Raw genomic sequence first — 19,708 nt, 5'->3', positions numbered from 1 at the left:
ATGAGGCTATTTCGATGAATGAAAGTAATGTGAAATGAGAAGCGATATAAAACGAACTCAATCATTTAATTATATAAAACTAATGGTACCAGACGAAGTTAAATGAATCAAGAAAATGGTTGATGAATCATGAAAATGGTTGATGAATCTGGTTAAAGAATCATGATTCAATAACCAGAGAAAGTTATCGATGAAACGAACAGGACTGATATTTCGCTCGACCGAAATCCTCGAATTCTACTTCGAAAAGTTGTATAGGTAAGGCGGAATCGGTGATCGAGGCTAAAGAAGGAAACAATTCTTGTGGTAAACATAATATCAAGCTGAACTGCGGCCATTCCCTGCCAGAGCCGCCCCAGAGCAGATGTTGAGCCGGTTTGAGCCGGAGATGAGGTCTGCATTGGCGAAGATCAGAGCCTGCCATGGCAGGTGCGTAGTTGCTAACAGGCAATGCACCTTCACACCGTGCTGGCGATATTGTCTGTGCAACGCGGACGTTTCTGCTGTGTCGCGCCTTCATCGCGTATCTGCGTAGGCTTTATGACGGAGAAAGCCAGCTCTATCCCCGGTAAAATTCGAAAGCAGTTTCTGTAAAGTGACAACCTTAAAAATAAAATCATCTAGCATGGAGGCACTTAATTCAAATGTTCGAGAACGACCAACATTTTCTCAGGGTAGGCACCAGAAAACAGAATCAAATAATAATATCTAAACATCCATCTGTGTCACGATAATGGATAGATCTTAACTTATTAAGTACTGAAATAATTGTTCATTAATCATGCTACTTAAACTGACGTGCAAGAAAAATACTTAGGGCGACAAAACATTATTCAGGAACCTATGCAGGAAACCAGACGCTATCCGACAACAGTCATTTGAAGACCGACCCAATCACGTTCGATTTGAAGGCATTCAAAAGTAACGGCCAATCATTAAGCCACACAAGGTGTGAAATTAAAATACAATATTTTATATTTAATATGATATTTTCAATGATGCCTGATCACGATTTTCATAGCAGCGGTATTTTAGAATTTTTCTTGTATTGAAAGTTTTTATTGTTTGTTGAAGAAAAAATATGCCACAAACAAAAAAGTTGATAATAAATTAATTTTACCAATTTTCAAAATGATAAGAGGTGATCAGTAATTGAAAATACTTGAAAAAGGCACGAAGAGATCCGATCGTGAAGTTTGAATCACAGCATCAAAAAGTATTTGGCCTCAAAATCTGTCACATTTCATTCCATTTGCAATCAATTCATGGAAAGCCGACCCAAAGGAAACAATTTCTCAACAACAATTTCCATAAATCACTCCATTCAGGCAGACGAAATGTTATTTTTCATGTCGCTGCAACGCCATTAACACTTGAATGATAAATGCATCTAGCTTGGCTAATGACACTGGATTTGGTTAATGGTTATATTCACGGAGCTAGCTATATAACTCTTCAAACCACGAGAACGTCTGTGCTCTTAATATGACCAAAGGATGCTTGAGATTTCAAGTAAAAATTTTCAAATCAAACTCGAAAGGCTACGAGCATTTCTTGCACATTTTGCTAACAAATCAAGTGATTGATATTAATAAATTACGGCCAGAACCGAGTAACATGAAACACTGGCTGCGCTGATAGACGTTGTTGCACTGCTCAGTTCAAGCCGAGAACATTGAACTTGTATACAAATAAAGGAAACTACTGCACTCAAGCTCGAGATTGTGCGGTGTGAGCCTTTGTGTCTAAATATGATCGCCCGATACGAAATGTTGTTTAAAACTTGATGTTTAAGAATAAGTACTGCACCCAAGAGATGGTGCGTGTAGTCTTTGCTTCTATATCAGTGGTTCCCAAACTTTTTCAGGCTAGCGCCCCCTTTGTCTACCTAGTGAATTTCTAGCGCCCCCACAGACATGCGCCTCTTTCTTGAAATTTACTACACAGCAATTTTAAAAGATAAAGGTTAAACACAAATGTATATTTCACAAATAGAACCCCATTTAGTGAACCAATATGTTCTTCAGCTCTTTTAACTGTTTCAGCACTGGAAACCTAAGACGTCGCGTGCGAATTTACGGCCAGACTCGTGGCCGGTCTCTCGACCAATCTCCAAATTCAATTATCAAGCAATATCTCCCAAACTAATAAACGCAGCTCTATGAAACTTGGAACACGTATTCATCAGAATCTAACAGTGATGTTTAGCTCGTACATTTTTTAAATTTTACCTTCTTTCGTGAGTTACGCGTATATTGCGAAACGGGCCGAAATTCGCAGTGATCAAAGAATTTCTTCCAAACTATTGAACAGATTTGAACGAAATTTTGAATTTACATGCATTCCTAACTACCAAACGGTGATTTTTAAGCTTATAATTTTTTTTCGGTTTTACCTTCGTTTGCTAGTTTTTTTTCATTTCGCCGTCATTCTTGATTTCACACTTCCTTATATTCGGCCCGTATCGCCGGGTAATTTGTCACTTAAATTCGCGGCGATCAAGGAATTTCTTCTAAACGACAGAACAGATTTCAACGAAACTTTGTATATAAATACCTAACCTCTCAACGGTGATGTTAAGCTCGTGACAATTTTTCTTTTTTGCTTTCGTTCGCGAGTTATACAGATATAGAAGGAACGACCGGCTTTTCTAACGGACGGTTTAACCACGAGCCTTATACGTATGGCTGTTTAAATCACGAATGAAGGTGAAATGAAAAAAAAATCGCAAACGAAGGCACAATCGAAAAAATTTTCACGAGCTAAACATTACCGTTCGGTAGTTAGGACTGTAAATTCAAAATTTCGTTCGAATCTGTTCAGTAGTTTGGAAGAAATTACTTGATCACTGTGAATTTCAGCCCGTATTGCCATATAACTATGGCAAAAACAAACGATGGTAAAATTCAAACAATTTTCACGAGCAAAACATTATCGTTAGGTCCTAATGAATACGTGTACCAAGTTTCATCGAGTTAAGTTCATTAGTTTAAGAGATAAATTCCTTGATCATTGAATTTGGAAATTTGCCGTGAAACCGGCCACGAGTCCGGCCGTTAACTTGTCCGAGACATAAACCCAGGAGAGGTTAAAAAAAAAAAGATCGGGTGAAAGAACCATCGTTGGGAGTCATGTGCTGCACGTGCTGTGTACAAATCGTCAAACAAAAGTTCGAACTCCTGACTTTGACTTCGGTTTATCGCCCCCCAATCGCCCCCCTATCGCCCTCTTCTTCCTTATCGCCCCCGAAAAACTTTCCACCGCCCCTAGGGGGGCGATATCGCCCAGTTTGGGAACCACTGTTCTATATGATCACTCGATACCAGATGAAAAACTCGCGTGTACGATAAACCTTCAGATTTTTGAAGCGATATATGTTTGAAGCGTAATCGATATGAATGGAAAGACGATATCTATTCGAGAGTTCTATAGAGACTTTGCTGTACTAAAAACCATTAAACTTGCAGCAACAGTTGTATAGGACAAATTCAAAGCGTTGAAAATATATGATTTCTCTTTGTCCGGCAATCTCACTTCAATAGACGTTCGCCATCTGTATATTTCTGTAATGGAGGCAAAGGGCTTTTACAATTTGTAATCACTAGAGCTGCAAACGCTAGTCCATTTGAACCGGTTAATGGCATTTGCATGAATGGAAACTTTTGAAACTTGCATTGTCCACTAAAGGTTACGTCCACACCTGTGACAGACGGAGGTACCATATAAAAGTGGGAGATGGACAGGTGGAAGGTACAGATCATCTTCACTGTTTTCATGATGAGGTCTTTACTGGCATTGTGTTTCTTGGTGTTAGCAGCTGCTGTTGTATCAGCAGAGGATGAAGAGGTTCTGACGTGATATCGTTGAGTCATGATCCGTAATTATTGATTGATTTGTGAACCACCATGAAGGTATGTGTTTTTTGTGTCATTATTAGTTCTGTTTAGAGTAGCATTAATCATGAGCATGTAACTTCAATGGTTTTTATATAATTGCGAAATTCATTCTATATATTCTTCGTTTGTATGTTATTAAGTTTCATATGCTGCTTATATTAGTTAATTATTATTTCAGAAAGTTCTTGAGTCCGAACCTCGAATCTTAAGTTTGGACATAAACTATGGAGCGCACGGTTAATATCTGATATTTTTGTATTTGAAGTGTGTTTACTATTGTAGTTTTCACTGATTTTTATTCATCTTTTATATGCCACCATAACCAAAATTTTTTTGCGTTAAAAATGGAAAGTTTGAAAAATAAATAGAAAGTTTAAAGCTGTCAATATTATTTAATGAAAGTTTAATGCTGTCCCCGGTTTTATTTATGATATTGCATGCCCATTGTTTGGGAGGAATGTAAATTTAAGCTCATAAGCGATTCAAATTTAAGCTCATAACTCATAAGCGATTCTGTGATTGGATTCAAATTGTATATAAGTTTCACATTTAAATTTTACCCAGACAGTGTGTCTGAGATTACTACTTAAACATACGTGTCGAACATTCGTGATTAGTGCTGACTGTTGATTGTTGAGTGCTGAGATTAGTGGTTTATACATTGCTAAGCTACTTATTTGAATTTAAAATTAAATACAGCGTTCTCCATTGAGTTAATTCTGTGAATTGAGGGCATTATAGGTGAGATCAACATTCCAAAATATTGCCAAAGAGGTACTTCTTTTTTGTCACAAAATATCCTTTTTATTCCAGGCTCGATACAACCCGGAGCTGAACCCAGATCTGTACCAAGGCGACATTCTGCTCACGGACGAGCAGAAAAGAGCTCTCGAGGAGCGCAAAGTCATGGCCGACAGCACCTACTGGTGGCCGAAGGCTGCGGATGGCTACGTCAATGTCAACTATCGCTTCGCTGCGCGTAAGAATTGAATTTCTGGAGACTGTTATCTACACACGGGGGATCTAACTACGCATTTGTAAACTTTATTATTCATAAATAAGATTCAATAAATGATTGATCAAGCATCCCTAAGCAACTTGCTCACGAATTATAATTGTAGAACCAAACAAGTTGTTCGAAACTCGTTTCTGTACACGCGAGATGAGGTTCCACTGCTGAACATGGGTTGTTCACAATAATATTTTGGTGCACATGGAAGTAAATCATTTGGAAGTGCACATGGAAGTAAATCACATCAAAAGCTTGATGCATACTGTGATCACAGCTCAAAGGCTACTATTTTTCGTATAATTATTTCCAAATTACTTCATGAATGACCTTTATGCCACCCGAACAGAACATTAATAGGAAATAAATAAGTTATTCGGCAAATAAATTGTATATCGTTTGAATTGAATTCCCGTTCCTATTAAAGAATTGAACAAAGAAGCGTGATAAATGGTTAAATAGTTTCGCTTAAATTATGAAGGAATTATCTCAAGCAATTATATGTACCTGATATTGCATATCTTCTGAAAATTTGTATCAATCTCGTTGCGGTTCCACATTAATTTTAATTGAGCATTAGGTGCACGCGTTGATTATCATCAAGGTTCGTCCATTGTCTTCAGTAGAATTATATCCCAATAATATTTATAATATTTCCTCGTACCTACTCTTCATAGGCGTACGCAGAGTATGCTCCTAAAATGATCTCGGTGATCGCAATCATTATAAAGCTACTTAATTTTTTTGCACAAATTGACTCGATGTTCCTTCCACGGTGACCAAAGACCACGGGCGTCCTCTCAAATCAACGGTTCCAATGACAAGTCAAATCATACATGATGGCTCAAGAGAGACATCTCCTTACCTACCTAATAATCTCTGTACTTCCCGCTTAAAAACGTTTTCGGAACACGCTATAATTTCGAACCGTATTTATCTACTTAATTGTTGTAAGACTGCATCTATTAGTGTCATTATTAGAACAGCATCGATACTATAATTATCTAATAACATAATATGGCTCTAGTTCGGCTGAACTTTAGTCAAATTCGGAACATCCCGAAGATGGTACTTTCGAATATATTAACCCGGTATAGATCAAATATACTTCGATGTAATAATTTGATGAGCAACATACATGTATAGTATTATACCTAACCCTCATATCATATATCATATACCTAAATTACCAAAATCATCAAAATTCTTGAGTAAAATTATTATTGATCCGATAATAAAAATCGCATAAACAAAAATTCATTAATTAGATACATAATAATTTAATTTATTTTTTTGTCAATAAGAATGTCAAAACTGTTAGGTAGACAAGATTACGTAAGAAGGAAAAATTAATACTACATGTATTAAACTTTAATTTTTATAGTTTACAATTAAAGCTAGTATTTTAAGTTTCATAACCATTTAAATGAAATTTAAGCGTTTAATTTAGTGAGAACGAAATATCGTACGCTTGAAACGCTTGTTGTTCAATATTTCCTACGATGTGTTCAATTTAAGATGCGGATCAATTTTGGTCCGTCTTCCTGCCCCTTGCTCTTCGAGCAACATGAGCTGCATATTATTTATAGCCTATACTAAATGAACATTTCTTACTTCGTCGACAACTCGGGCTGCAACAGCTATGTCGGCAGAATGTATTTTTGGAACGGGCAGCCTGTGAACCTTGCATCCGGATGTTTGACTTTGGTGAGACTTCGACAGCCTCCATTGCCCAGACTATGGTGCGGCAAGCAATCAGCGAGTGGGAGACAAATACGTGCATCAGGTTCCATGAAATTGCAAGTGCGGATGGCAACCCGCATCTCATCTTCCAAAACGACAACTCGGGCTGCAACAGCTATGTCGGCAGAATGTATTTTTGGAACGGGCAGCCTGTGAACCTTGCATCCGGATGTTTGACTTTGGTGAGACATTGCCTCGATTTTACACTTCAGTAGTAATATCTGAGAGTTAACGTCATAACAGCAAGGACGTTCGAATACGATTGTCGGAAAGTGCTTACGTCGTTATATGATGTTTCAACTCCTCCGTGGCTATTTTCGTGGTTCATTTGTTTAGAGCCTTGTTCCCTCGAAAAATGTTGGAATAGCAGTCTCCCAACCGCAAGTGCATGTCATAAAAAATGTTTGACTTATTACTTTGATGGTTGTTTCTATGATTCAGTCATATATACAACTGCACAATCACTATCTTCTTGTGCTTTCGCTCACTTCCTTCACTATTTTCTTATTTCCTTTAATGCTGCAGCGGGCGCCTGGGCCGTCAACCTAACAGGCTCGTCTGCTAGGAGTAGGGCAACCAACTCCGTACGATGACATGTCCCATCGTTATCATCCCGTCACCCTCTTTCATCTGCACTCATTCACCAACCCTTTTCGTAACCAAAAAATTTTGAATATTGAATTTAATTTTTAATAGAAGATGACTGTGAATTTCCGCTCTAGTAATTTACCGCGACTAATTCAACTTTTCAGGTAAATAAGAAAGGATTTGCTACTAGAAACTGAACAGGCGTTATTTAAGTTCAAAGGATGGATCCACGGCTGGTTCGGTCATCCATGGCTGGCCATGACCATCACACGGTTCACACCTGCCGGTTAACAAACCCAAACTTGAGAATTGGTTGAATACAGTACTTGGCTAATTAATATCAGTGTTCAACAAAAAAATCGGTGGAATTCACAAATTATTAACGGTCCAGTCCTAAAGGATCATCCAGTTTTTGAGAAATTGGCTGGGAGCGAGGTAAGCTAGGTTCTGGCCAAGAATCAAGCCTCACCTCTGAAGTCTCCGTAGCTTCAAGGAGTGTACTGTAGTAGCTTCCAGGAGTGTAGCGCCACCGTGACCACAGCTGCCGAGCAGGAGAAGTTCCGAGCTACAGGTAGGGGAACCACGCTCTCGTCGAACCACCACAAACGTCAGGTCAAGAGGAGAGCAGGACCGCGGCCGAGATAAGATGCTGCAGGTGTGCCTTCACAGAACTGCTAGGTAAACACAGGTGAAGCGGGAGCACCGTGAGGTTAGGCTGGTGTAGGAAATCTGAATATTCGTGCTGCAATTATTCTTCTTCGAGTTCGGCTTGACACCGGCCAGAAAAGCGGATTATTTATGACTAACAAATTAAAAATGAATTCCACCAGATTTTTGTACATTTCGCATGGCCCCTCGAGACACCTGAAAGATTCAACTAAAAAAATTGACTCTAGGTCACCAACTAATTGAGACGAAAGACATTACTGACTGAAAATGCGACTTGCAACACAGCAGACGACATGTGACATGAGATCACCAATCAATACAACTGGCTTCACACATTGGACGTTCAACTGGCAAGTGCTGCAACTGTCAATACATGCACGCCATGAAAATTGTAATCACGGACACTACAATAAAAACACAAAACAAACTGCAAATACAGAACGAGAAAGTCCAAAATCCTCAAAACCAAGCAAATATAAGATGGCATAGCAAACAAGCAGTACAACAAGCTAACATAACCCAACAGAGCTTGGCACTGACCTATTAGACGCAATTAAAGATTCAGCTTTCGAATACATAAGCCATAGTAGCATTTGATAGAGATTGTTTTAATAACGTATAATTTTTTTCGATAATTCAAAAGCTTTCGAACACCTGGGACGTGACAAATTTAAGATACTACACTCGCTAATAGATAATTTCCTACGACACTTCCGTACGAATGGACTGATGCTCGACAATGGCCAACAAAAAGACGAAACAATCTATGTTTAACTATCCTCCGCAGTAAATGAACCCTCACTCCTCACTGAAGATGCTACAACACCATGTCCGTCACTGGTACAACCACAGATCCACTTTGTCTACATCCACAACCACAAAGACCAAGGCGTTATACTCATCAACAATCATTCAATCACTCATATCATCGCTCTTTTCAGCTATTTGATTACAGTTTCCTGCGCAAACCATTTATAAAGCCAAGTCCCTCCTTTCCAACCAAACACAACCACAAAACTCCTACCAGCAAAACAATCATACGTATAGCACCTTTCGTCTCCGTGTCTTTTCCATTTCTCTTTCTCGTCCTGGTAACTCGGTGCCACCTCTAGTTTTTATATAATTCTCTTCTTATTGCTCCAGACACTCACTCGCATAATATTTGAATCCGGCGTCCGGTCTGAGCTTACAACATAATCTCATGTCTGGGAATCCCAGAAAATTTTTACCATGTCAGTGATAATTTGAAGCTTCTATTGCATTTGTCTTACCCGTAACTACGCATGCCTGTGAAGCACTACGCGTTTCTCAAGTTATTGAGAAACGAAGCGATTTTTTACAGTTACTCTATTTTCAGCTTGGCATTCCCGTCCATGAAATCGGCCACGCCATGGGATTCCAACATGAGCAAAGCCGCTCCGACCGAGACAACTACGTTATCGTGATGTCAGGCAACATCCTGACTAGCATGGCTCATAATTTCGACATGGAATTGACGAACAACTTCGGCGTCCCATATGACTACTCTTCCGTCATGCACTATGATCCATATGTGAGTTTTTGACTGCCTATGCATTATGAAACAAAATTTAAATTGAGCTGAAATTTAAAACTGAACTATTATCATTATTTTTTCTAAATGTTTCCTAAAATGATGGTCTTTAACAGGCATTTACAAGTAATGGAAATGAGACCCTAATTGCCAAAAATCTGTACGGGCAACTTTTTATGGGTCAGCGCAACGGCTTATCATTCATGGACAAGAGGATTGCCAACCTTCAATACAATTGCACAGGTTAGGAGAGTGGATTAATGGCGATTTTAAGTCGAAAACATCCAGACTGACACGACCAGCGAAATATTCAGTGCTGAGGAGATTTTTTATTTAACTTTTAATAAGAATACAGTTTTTGGTAAATAATCTTATAAGTGAGTGAATTTGAGTGAATGAATTCTAAGTTTCGGAAATTAGAGCTTAAATTGCGTTCCTTTGTATTCTCATAGTTATCCTGCCGTTTGTAATGTGAATAATTCTTCGTTATAAGTGACTGTAGGCGCCTGGTACACAGCATAGGATTAGATAGCATCACACCGAATCACATTCCCCTAACATTATTGTTTGCAAACTTGATTGAAATATTTTATATACATTTAAATATATAATTAGATTTTCCATTTCTGAGCGATAAAGTTATATTTTTTACAAAATTCCATTGAAAGAACACTTTCTAATCATGAATCACAAAAAATTCCTATACTAACAGGGTTAGCAGCCACGTTTCAAATCGTAAACACAAGTAGGATGCTGTCCATTTTTTTTGGAGATTTCTACGTCTTTTATTCCTGTGGTATCAAACTTTTTAACGTTCGCATCAGCTGTGTACCTGACAAAGTGCGGTGCCACAACGGATCCCTGCCAAAACTACGGATACTATGGACCCAATTGCAAGTGTGAATGCCCGCCTGGGACCTCAGGGACTAATTGTGAGACACTCAATCAACCATACCTCGGTGAGTTTATTTCATTGAGAAGTAGCCTTACAAGGCAATGGTCAAAAAGTCAAAAAAATAATGCAGTAAAATTTTCGTTAACAATCGATAAATATGAAGTAAAACAATACGTGAAATCTAAATTTCATTTGCGCGTTTATGTTAATTCTGTCAGACTTTTCATGCAAGTCTTGAACATCGACATGACAAATATTTATAAACATTACGCGTTAATTATACTAAGCCTTAAAACAGATGCCCTGGTCACGACCACACGTAATCACAGTCAAACTATCACAACTGAGGGAGTGGTCACATCACTAGGCTATCCTGCGTCCATCGCAAGCGGTAAGTTAAAAATTTCAGAACCACAATGGCTCAAAATTGTCTTATTTAAACTTATTTAAGAAAATATGTTTGAATATTTTAAAATAATTTATATAAGTTATGAACCGCGTATATATAGATACCGATCGTGATGAGTTAAGTAATTAGTAAATTAAATTTTTCTATCAATTGCAATTATTAAGTCAATTACTTAATTAAATTATTTCAAGATGAAAGCGTACTCAACTTCGAAATAAATAAATGTGAAATATTATTATATATCAAAAAATATTTCTCCACCAGTGGACGAGTACCTACAAATCATCACCGCACCGACGTGCAAGAAAGTTCGACTGACGTTCACTGCCTTTTCACTGCTTCCTCGCACCATCGCCTCCGATAACTCCTGCTACTTCCAGCAGTTGATCATCCGTAGGAGTGACATCCTCTCAAACCGGTAAGAAATAACACGTCACACAGTTATTTTCATCAGTGGCATTGCCAGTCCTTTTGTTGTTTGGACAGCGGTCAAATTACACAATAGCAATACTCGCGTAAGAGCGACAAAAACATAATAAAATAAATGAAGAAATTAATAAATAAATGAGATGAAAAAATTGAAAGTTTATTGGCTGCTCCCTCGTTGTTTTGCTGGGTTCCTAGTTAGATTCAACTCAAATGGCAGCCTAGTTAAAGGAAATATTTATTAGGCAAATTCTAGAGTTTTTTAAAGAATGATAACTTTTCAGGTACTGTGGCACTGAAATCATCCCTGGCCAAGTGTTCGAGAGCGTGGGCAACACGATGGTTTTGCACTTCATCTCTCGTCTCACTTATTCGAGCCCGGGCTACTCGGCCACCATCACCTTCGTACAGGACCAGACTTCGCCCAACTGGTAACCGCTTTGTGACAAAATCCTGAATAATAATTGCTATTTCATGCCTGCTAAGCAACAATATCTTAAATATTGTAATAATAAAAAATTGATTGATGTAGGTATGTTGTATGATTTCATATATATCTTGATAGGTTTGTATTAGACCCCATAATTATTGAGACTCTTCAGCTGCACGGACAAATTTAGATGTCGCGTTAAGTATAATTTAAACATAAAAAATGCACCTGGAAACTACAAGTGATCGAGTACATGCTCTGACTCAATTAAAAAGTAATTTATATCACGGTTCATTTTGTTTAGAAATTGAAAGCAAATTATTTTTATTTTTTTACAGCACAAGTATTACTTCTGTGCCTACATCCTCAACCACCGCCAAAACCACTACCAAAACAACGACCAAAACCACTACCACCAAAAAACCGACAACCACCACCACCAAAAAACCGACAACCACCACCACCAAAAAACCGACAACCACCACTACCAAAAAACCGACAACCACCACTACCAAAAAACCGACAACCACCACTACCAAAAAACCAACAACCACCACTACCAAAAAACCGACAACCACCAAGCCTGCCCTAGGTCGGAAGTAAATAATGTCCGTCAACATTCCGCTTCTCCACCTGCTGATAAGTCATCTACGTGGCTATGTATGCCCTGTAATGCAGTAAACTGTCCAAGCAAGTACTTGTTTTATTAACATCACAGTTCCCTGATTATTTTACTCCTCAGCTATACCATAATGAGGATGCAGTTGCCGCTGACCGCCAAAAATTCTACGGCAACAGGTACAGCGAAAATTCCTCGAGTGTGTATTCGATCCGACCGATTGAGAAGAAGTCTAAAGTTCGAAGGGTGTTGGTGAGAGATTGATGGAGTCATCTTGAAATATAAAGTAGATGTTGTCTTGAACGTAAGAAAACAAACATGATGGTGTGTAAGACTAGTACCACGATGTCCTCGCAGAATAATCTGGTTAGTCGATAAAAATTCGAGGAATCTGATTACTCGAATGCGACATACTTATTCACGCAAAGATTTTATACAATCTCATTATATTAATGCTCCCGAGAGATCTCTAAATTGTATCACTAGATGTTCTGTGACATTGTAGGTGAACAAATTTTTAAATCGTATTTATTGTTTTGTGTTTAAGGTTCAGAATCTTGCGTTCGATCTTTCTTCAATGAAGCTCAAAAACGAGCAGAGTTCGTCAGAGTGACTATACGAGGCTATTTTAATTGGTATTGCCATATTCATCAGAAGATTTGTAAGTAATACAAGGAAGGTATTTGGGAATAAGCATTATTCACCTAGGTAATTTGGGATAATACGTGTAGTAGGTCTGCTGTTAATTTCACCAGTTTGATGTTTCAGAGCTCATATATTAAGCTATACCTGAAGATCGGGTTACGTGACCAAGGTCGTGAAGGATAAGTAAGACAAACAGGTCTAGATAACATATTTTGATATACGGTGTGGTAATACAGGGTCCGCCATATTTATGGCAACGGATGTTTGCTATATAAAAATAAATTGGTTTCTAGGAGACTTTCATTTTATAATGAAGCTTATTATCATCTAATAATTTATCTATTTTATATTGCAGAAGTCTAAGGTGTCTAAATTTACTATTACTTATGGCAGTAGATAGAAATGCAATTGTAACCCTTCATGAAAAGGGCGAGAGTAATTCAGTCATTGCAAAAAAGCTCCAAATTCGTCGTGAAACTGTGTGGAAGGTGGTAAAAAATTCAGGGAAACTGGTGAAACATGCAATTGACCTGGTCAAGGAAGGAAACGAAGTGCCCGAACAAAACAATTGGTCAAAAACACGAGGGAGAAGTTGAGGAGAAACCCTCGTCGTTCAGCTGCAAAATTGGCTGCAACGCAGGAGTCAGTCAGACATCAATGCGTAGAGTCCTCAAAGATGACCTCAAAACCTCCCCTTACAAGATGCAAACAAGGCATGAACTAACAGACCGTCATGAACGAATGAGGCTCGAAAGATGCCAGCACATTCTGGATCTCATTGAGGATGGCACGCTGCCCAACTTGGTGTTCAGTGACGAGAAAAAAATTGACATTGAACAAAGCCTTAACCGTCAAATGGACAGAATTTGGAGTCGGGATGGATCTGTGGCAACCAGAACAAAAACACCACGTCAAAATCCCATGTCCGTGATGGTTTGGGCCGCGGTAAACCGCCACTGGGACGTCCCCACTCGTTTTTGTCCCCTTAGGAGTGAAATTGAACAGCGATAGATTTCGGACATTTTGGAAGCTGTGTTGTTACCTTGGGCCCGTAAACACTTCAACGGCTCACCATTGAGTTTTCAACAAAACTCTGCCCCATCACATGGCTCAAACATGACCCAAAACTGGATTCAGGGTCACATCCCAGGGTTCATTACCAAAAATGAATGGCCTTCAACAAGCCCTGATTTGAATCCTCTCGACTTTTCTGTGTGGGCTATTTTAGAGAGTAGGGTCTGCAGAACACTCATGATTCTTTGGATAGTTTGAAGTCCCAATTGACAAGAGAATGGGACTTGAACCCTCAAGAAATGCTGCGTGTCTCCTGTGAAGCTTTCCCGAGTAGATTGGAGGCCGTCATTAAAAATAAGGGTGGTCATATTGAATAAATATGTCTGAGAATTGTTTAGGTAATACTTGGGTACTAGCTCATCCAATAAAAAAACAATGCACCTGTTTGTTTCATTGAGAAATAACAAAAAACATGCGTTGCCATAAATATGGCGGACCCTGTACAAAAGTTACGATACAGAGGTATAAGCTACGGCGTCGACCGTAAAGTCGAAGAACTCAACCGACACGTTACATCGCAGAGCGCTTATCAACTACTGTGGGTGGCTCATACTAAGTTACTAGCCGTTATAAAGCCTTCGCTTCCGCCCACAACTAAGGTCTTGTTCGCATGATATAACACGTGATGTCGTCTAGACGCTGACTCATGTCTAGTACTTTTCAATTAATCTCTATCAGGTCAAGTGACTATTACGCCTAAATTACATATGATCTAATCATATAAGATAATTATAATGAGACGCCAGATTAACACATGACAGATGTGATTCAGTTGATCGTTGTAATAAAAATGTAACAATAAAGAAAACATTGGTAGAGATGAAAATTTTTTAAGGGGGCACGATTATTCACCAGTCAGGCCAGCTTCGTAAGAGTACAATAGGGTAAGAATGGATTCATCATTCAAGAATTTTTCAGGTTATTTTTACAATTTTAATGCAATTATTTCTAGCGTGGTCCAAAAACTGCTTAAGATAATTTAAATAATAAGTTAAGACAAACCAAGCCAATTAAACTGTCGGGAATTACATAAACTGTCGGGAATTAATCTGTCGGGAATTAAACTGTCGGGAATTAAACTGTCGGGAATTAAACTGTCAGGAATTACATTGCCCCGAATTAAACTGTCAGGAATTACATAAACTGTCGGGAATCAAAGTGTCGGTGATCAAACTGTCGGGAATCAAACAGTCGGGAATTAAACTGTCGGGAATTCTGAGTCGGGAAGCGTTGTCAGTTTACGGACACGGGTGTATCTTAGTTGATTTTTTAAGTAAACTAATCTTTGATTTGAAGATCAATATGAATTTCTAAAAATTTTCTTCAATTGAAAATTTATCTAACAGTCTCTTCGAATTTCAATTTAAAATCAGTCAGTGGATCGGTTTACGCCGTTTAAGAAGCATCGATTTTTACTCAAATTTTAAATTTCTATCAAACCGCACCTCACGTAGCAATGATTAAAAAATCCAGCAACTCATAATTGTATTATCAGAGGATAGGAATTCACCGTCCACGGGCAGACGGTGCAGGCTGCTTAACAACTCAATTTTTAATCTATAGTTGATGCGATTACTGGTGATTACAGGCTTGTGGATACCAGGGTGTCATTGCTGAACTCCGGATTCAAAACAAGTTTTGGTTCTGATACGAAGCAAGGGATCGCGGTATCTTACAAATAAAATATACTGTTTTGATTGTCGTCCTTGGTGAGTCATCGCTGCCGCAGTTCTGAGCAATTAATCTTAGAAAATTCAGAATTATTACTGACTAGAAAAAATGAAAAATTTATGCCTAGTAGCTGCTTGATCATCAGTATTGAAAAATCAATTTAAATCAATATTAACGTAGATATCCTGAACACTTATTATTTCAATGTTCGGGCTTAATTATTCACCTTACGACACTCCTTTCATGTACAAAAATAATTGATAATAACATAAAAAAATGTGAATTAATTTAAATTTTAAACTACTTCATACAAAAGTCTGAACATCGCATCAAAGTTTTCTAAAAATCACATAAATACTCCAGCAAAAGATGATAAGTGAATTACAGGATTTGCCGATATGCAGGCGTTGCCTCATTGGGCAACTCTCAGTGACAATCCTGCGTTCCTTAGGAAAGAATATCACATCCTAAAACTCAAACAAAAAAAACTACGATTTAGTTTCGAATTTAATTACGGGTAATAGCTTCCGTAACCTTTTGTTCTGTTCCTTGATTCTGGGTGACGTATGAAGTAGCTACAACCTGGAACATTTGATTGCGAACTAATCTTGCCCCTGCTACTTTACGTCACCTCCCTTTCAAGAAATTTTGGCAGTTCGTTGCTCGACTCCACGACAGCTGGGTTGGACGAACTTGGGAGCGAGTATGCGACTCCGTTGCCTCTTCACTTATTGCATGTGAAGCGAGTCGCTACCAAAATTTCAGGGGGCAGTACAGAGCAAACTTAGAATTGATGGCATTTGTTTTCATCGTTATTCCTACATTAAAGAAAAAATGCACCAACCTTGGTTTGACTCGTGTTTTTGTTTGCCTTCGGTTCCCGTTTAGTAACTTCTCGGTCACAAAGTTTTGTTCAAAACTACATGTCACAATAGGTTTTAGAAGTGCATAGTTTTTTTTCGCTGCAGAGAGATGGATTATTTTGCAGCTTTTTCAAGAATTAATGTTCACAATGATCGTTAACACAGGTTAACGAAATTGCCAGGTTTGGATGATGGACATTTGAGTGAGTTAGGAAGAATTCTTTGACCAAAATATGAATAATATCTTTGGTATGAAAAATGAACGAAACTATAACAACTATTTTTTTCCAGTGAGCTTGAATAGCAGCTTTACACAAAAGTGGAAAGAAAATTGCTAGGAACGGGCAAAACGTTTAATCACAACCGTGCAACTTCAATTATTTTACTGGAGAAACAAAGACTCTTATGGCCTCCCAAGTGATTTATGACTGCTCCACTGAATGCAGTTCCACCATCAACATTCAAATGGAACTCAAATGATGGACGTGCGAGAGAGGACGAAACATCTAATGTTGCAAAGCTGTGGGCTGCAACATACATATCAAGCTGCATTCAGCTGTGGCTGTGTCAAAAATTCCATGATGCAACGATATTTTGATACGCATGATCACAACTCTATATTGCATTGTAATAATATCACTTGTTTGCTTGAATCGCAAATTCACTAAAAACTTAATAGCAAAGAAAACTCCACAAAAATTCATAGTATTTTTAAAGAAAACGTTTCGGAGTCCAGCTCCATCGTCAGATCGAAAATTCTAGAACACATATAAAATCAGTGATTAGTACAGTCAAGAATACAACGAAAATCCTAAGCTGCAAAACCTACCTATTTACAATTACAAGCGGGTAAGAGCTAAAAGCTAAATTCAAACTAGGCCTCTGTTTAAAAATATATAATGATTCTAAAATGCGCAAATCAGAAACACCGGAACTGGAAGCTAAAACTTTGAAGTCACTGTCAGAAACTGGAACATCGCACTGCTCGGCGTGAACCCGCACAGCCGAATGAGGTGGGCGCGACGGTAAGTTACCAGTTCTACAACTCCTGCCCCTCTGTTCTGCGACCCTAGAATAAAGATTGCGAGACGTTATCCCGACGTACGCAGATGCACATCGTGCACAACTATATTCATAAACTAGGGACGCTCGCATATGCACAGGGTGAGTATCTTTGTACCTAAAAAAAGAACCGATTTTAAAATGGTTGACCAATATGACACGAAGATTAACATTTGCGAAATACTTAGAAAACAAAAGTTTTAGCTCTCTTGACATAGTTTCAGATGCAGGGCCGAAATATTAAAGAGAGCAATAAACAACATCCCTATTGTCGCGCTCGGGAGCAGCCTCATGGTACCGCTTGGACATGAATTTCTTTATTTGGGTAAACACCAGATTAGTCGGAAATCCATTAAGCGAATTCAGAGTGCAGAATATTGTAAGTAGAACAAATACGAAAACCTCGATGTAAAAGTGTTTGAATCCCATTAATCTTAAATCGAAACGAGCAAAAGCTAAAAAAGCTAGTACTGAGGCCTGTGAAAGTCGATTTTCGGAATTCTTGTTAGCAAATATGAAAAAGAGTTTAAAACAGATAATTCCAAAAGAGATTTAAAAAAAATTACGCTTCAAACCTATAACGAGGTCATTTACATCCTTAAACAATTAAAGAATTCAGGCATATATCTATGGTTTCATGAAGAGGCACATTAGTAAATAAATTTTCCACATCTGAAGAGGCCATAGCGTAGCTAGAGGCCTGAACGTTGGTAAAATCCTTTAAGCGGTCCACAAACGTATAAGAATTGTCTACAGTATACTTATTAGTCGTGAGACAGTTTAAAACAGGTACCAACCCGCTTTTAGCTCTTACCCGCTTGAAATTGTAAATCGGTAGGTTTGTCAGCTTAGGATTTTCGTTGTATTCTTGACTGTACTAATCACTGATTTATCTGTGTTCTAGAATTTTCGAACTGACGATGGAGCTGGACTCCGAAACGTTTTCTTTTAAAATACTATGCATTTTTGTGGACTTTTCTTTGCTATTAGGTTTTTAATATTGCATTGCATATTATACGAGGACGCGATGATAATAAAATATGTGTTACTCTAATCACAGGGGCCTTTAATTATGCTTGCATATCGTCCTCCCTCTCAATCTTTGCTTGTCGTCTCGGAGTTTGAAATTTTTCAGCTCGTCGTCAAATACCGTGGACCTGCAAAGCAAGTTTTAAATTTCTGCAATATTCCGTCATAACGAGCAAAATTACTGAAAGGTTTTGTATGCCTATTTAAAGTATTTACATAAATTTTGCTGATTAGATGACGCATTTATCGCGGAATCAATAGGATGGTTAGCGCCAACCTCTTTGTTACGTATATTGTTTGCTAAGAATTAGTTCAAAACTTTATCACTCCAACGAAGAGGCAATTCCTTTATACTATTCACCGACTTCAATATGTCTCTGAAGAATGCAAAATGCCCATACCGACAGGTCTAAAAATCCTTTAGCTGCCAGCTTAGAGCACTTGCTTTATTCCATCGGAGTGCGAGGAAAAAAGAAAGCTTTGAATTAACAATAAAAATTGGAAAGAGTTCGGATGATGTTAAGGAGTTTGAGTACTATAGAAATTTTTTTTATAAAATTATATGGTTCTGTGACTACGAAGTTAAAGTTCTTACAAACTCGAAGATCCAACTGATTTTACGCCTCATTCGAAGCGATTTTAAGTGCTTGACATCAGTTTCCTTACATAGCGCTATATTTCATGTATAACAATATTAACTTTCCTGCATGGCTCGAATACCTTAAATCGGACAAAATTTTCCCACTGTCCATAGCGCTTTCAGAACTGATCGAGTATTGTACTTAATCACATATGGTGAATTGGAAAACTTTAGGATAACCTTGTTAGAATTTTGAACCAAGACTGGCAGCGATCTTGACCAATTCTACGGTGCTCGACTAGCCGGATAGAGCCGCGAAACAATAACCGGATATCTATCTAAAAAACTTTTAAGTTTATTGAACATAATGCGATAATACGAGTTTATTTCTAGCGTCACTTGTGAGTTCAATAACGCCACGTTACAATTTCAATTATTTGAATTGCGGATTAATTTCATCTCATTGTCATGTTTGAAAACTTTTGCAAAAATGAACAAACGCTCAAGGGGGGATGCTTATACTGAAAGGATAAATCAAAGACATAAAT

At 38.1% G+C, this 19,708-nt stretch overlaps 1 protein-coding gene across 1 annotated transcript; it reads left to right on the top strand.

Moving 5' to 3' along the window:
• Positions 1-3,905: 3,905 nt before the first annotated feature.
• Positions 3,906-12,849, top strand: LOC108680189 (protein SpAN-like). Its single transcript, XM_018168963.2, has 12 exons — positions 3,906-3,911; positions 4,710-4,875; positions 6,628-6,830; positions 9,263-9,457; positions 9,574-9,700; positions 10,282-10,416; positions 10,651-10,743; positions 11,026-11,179; positions 11,472-11,618; positions 11,956-12,209; positions 12,382-12,488; positions 12,784-12,849. Exons 1-12 carry the CDS (start codon positions 3,906-3,908, stop codon positions 12,847-12,849), a joined length of 1,653 nt encoding a protein of 550 aa, XP_018024452.2.
• The last annotated feature ends 6,859 nt before the right edge of the window (positions 12,850-19,708 follow it).

The sequence above is a fragment of the Hyalella azteca genome, unplaced genomic scaffold (assembly GCF_000764305.2).
Source record: "Hyalella azteca isolate HAZT.00-mixed unplaced genomic scaffold, Hazt_2.0.2 contig14278, whole genome shotgun sequence".
In the NCBI taxonomy this organism is placed as follows: domain Eukaryota; kingdom Metazoa; phylum Arthropoda; class Malacostraca; order Amphipoda; family Hyalellidae; genus Hyalella; species Hyalella azteca.
This window is presented reverse-complemented; position numbering and strand designations above follow the sequence as displayed.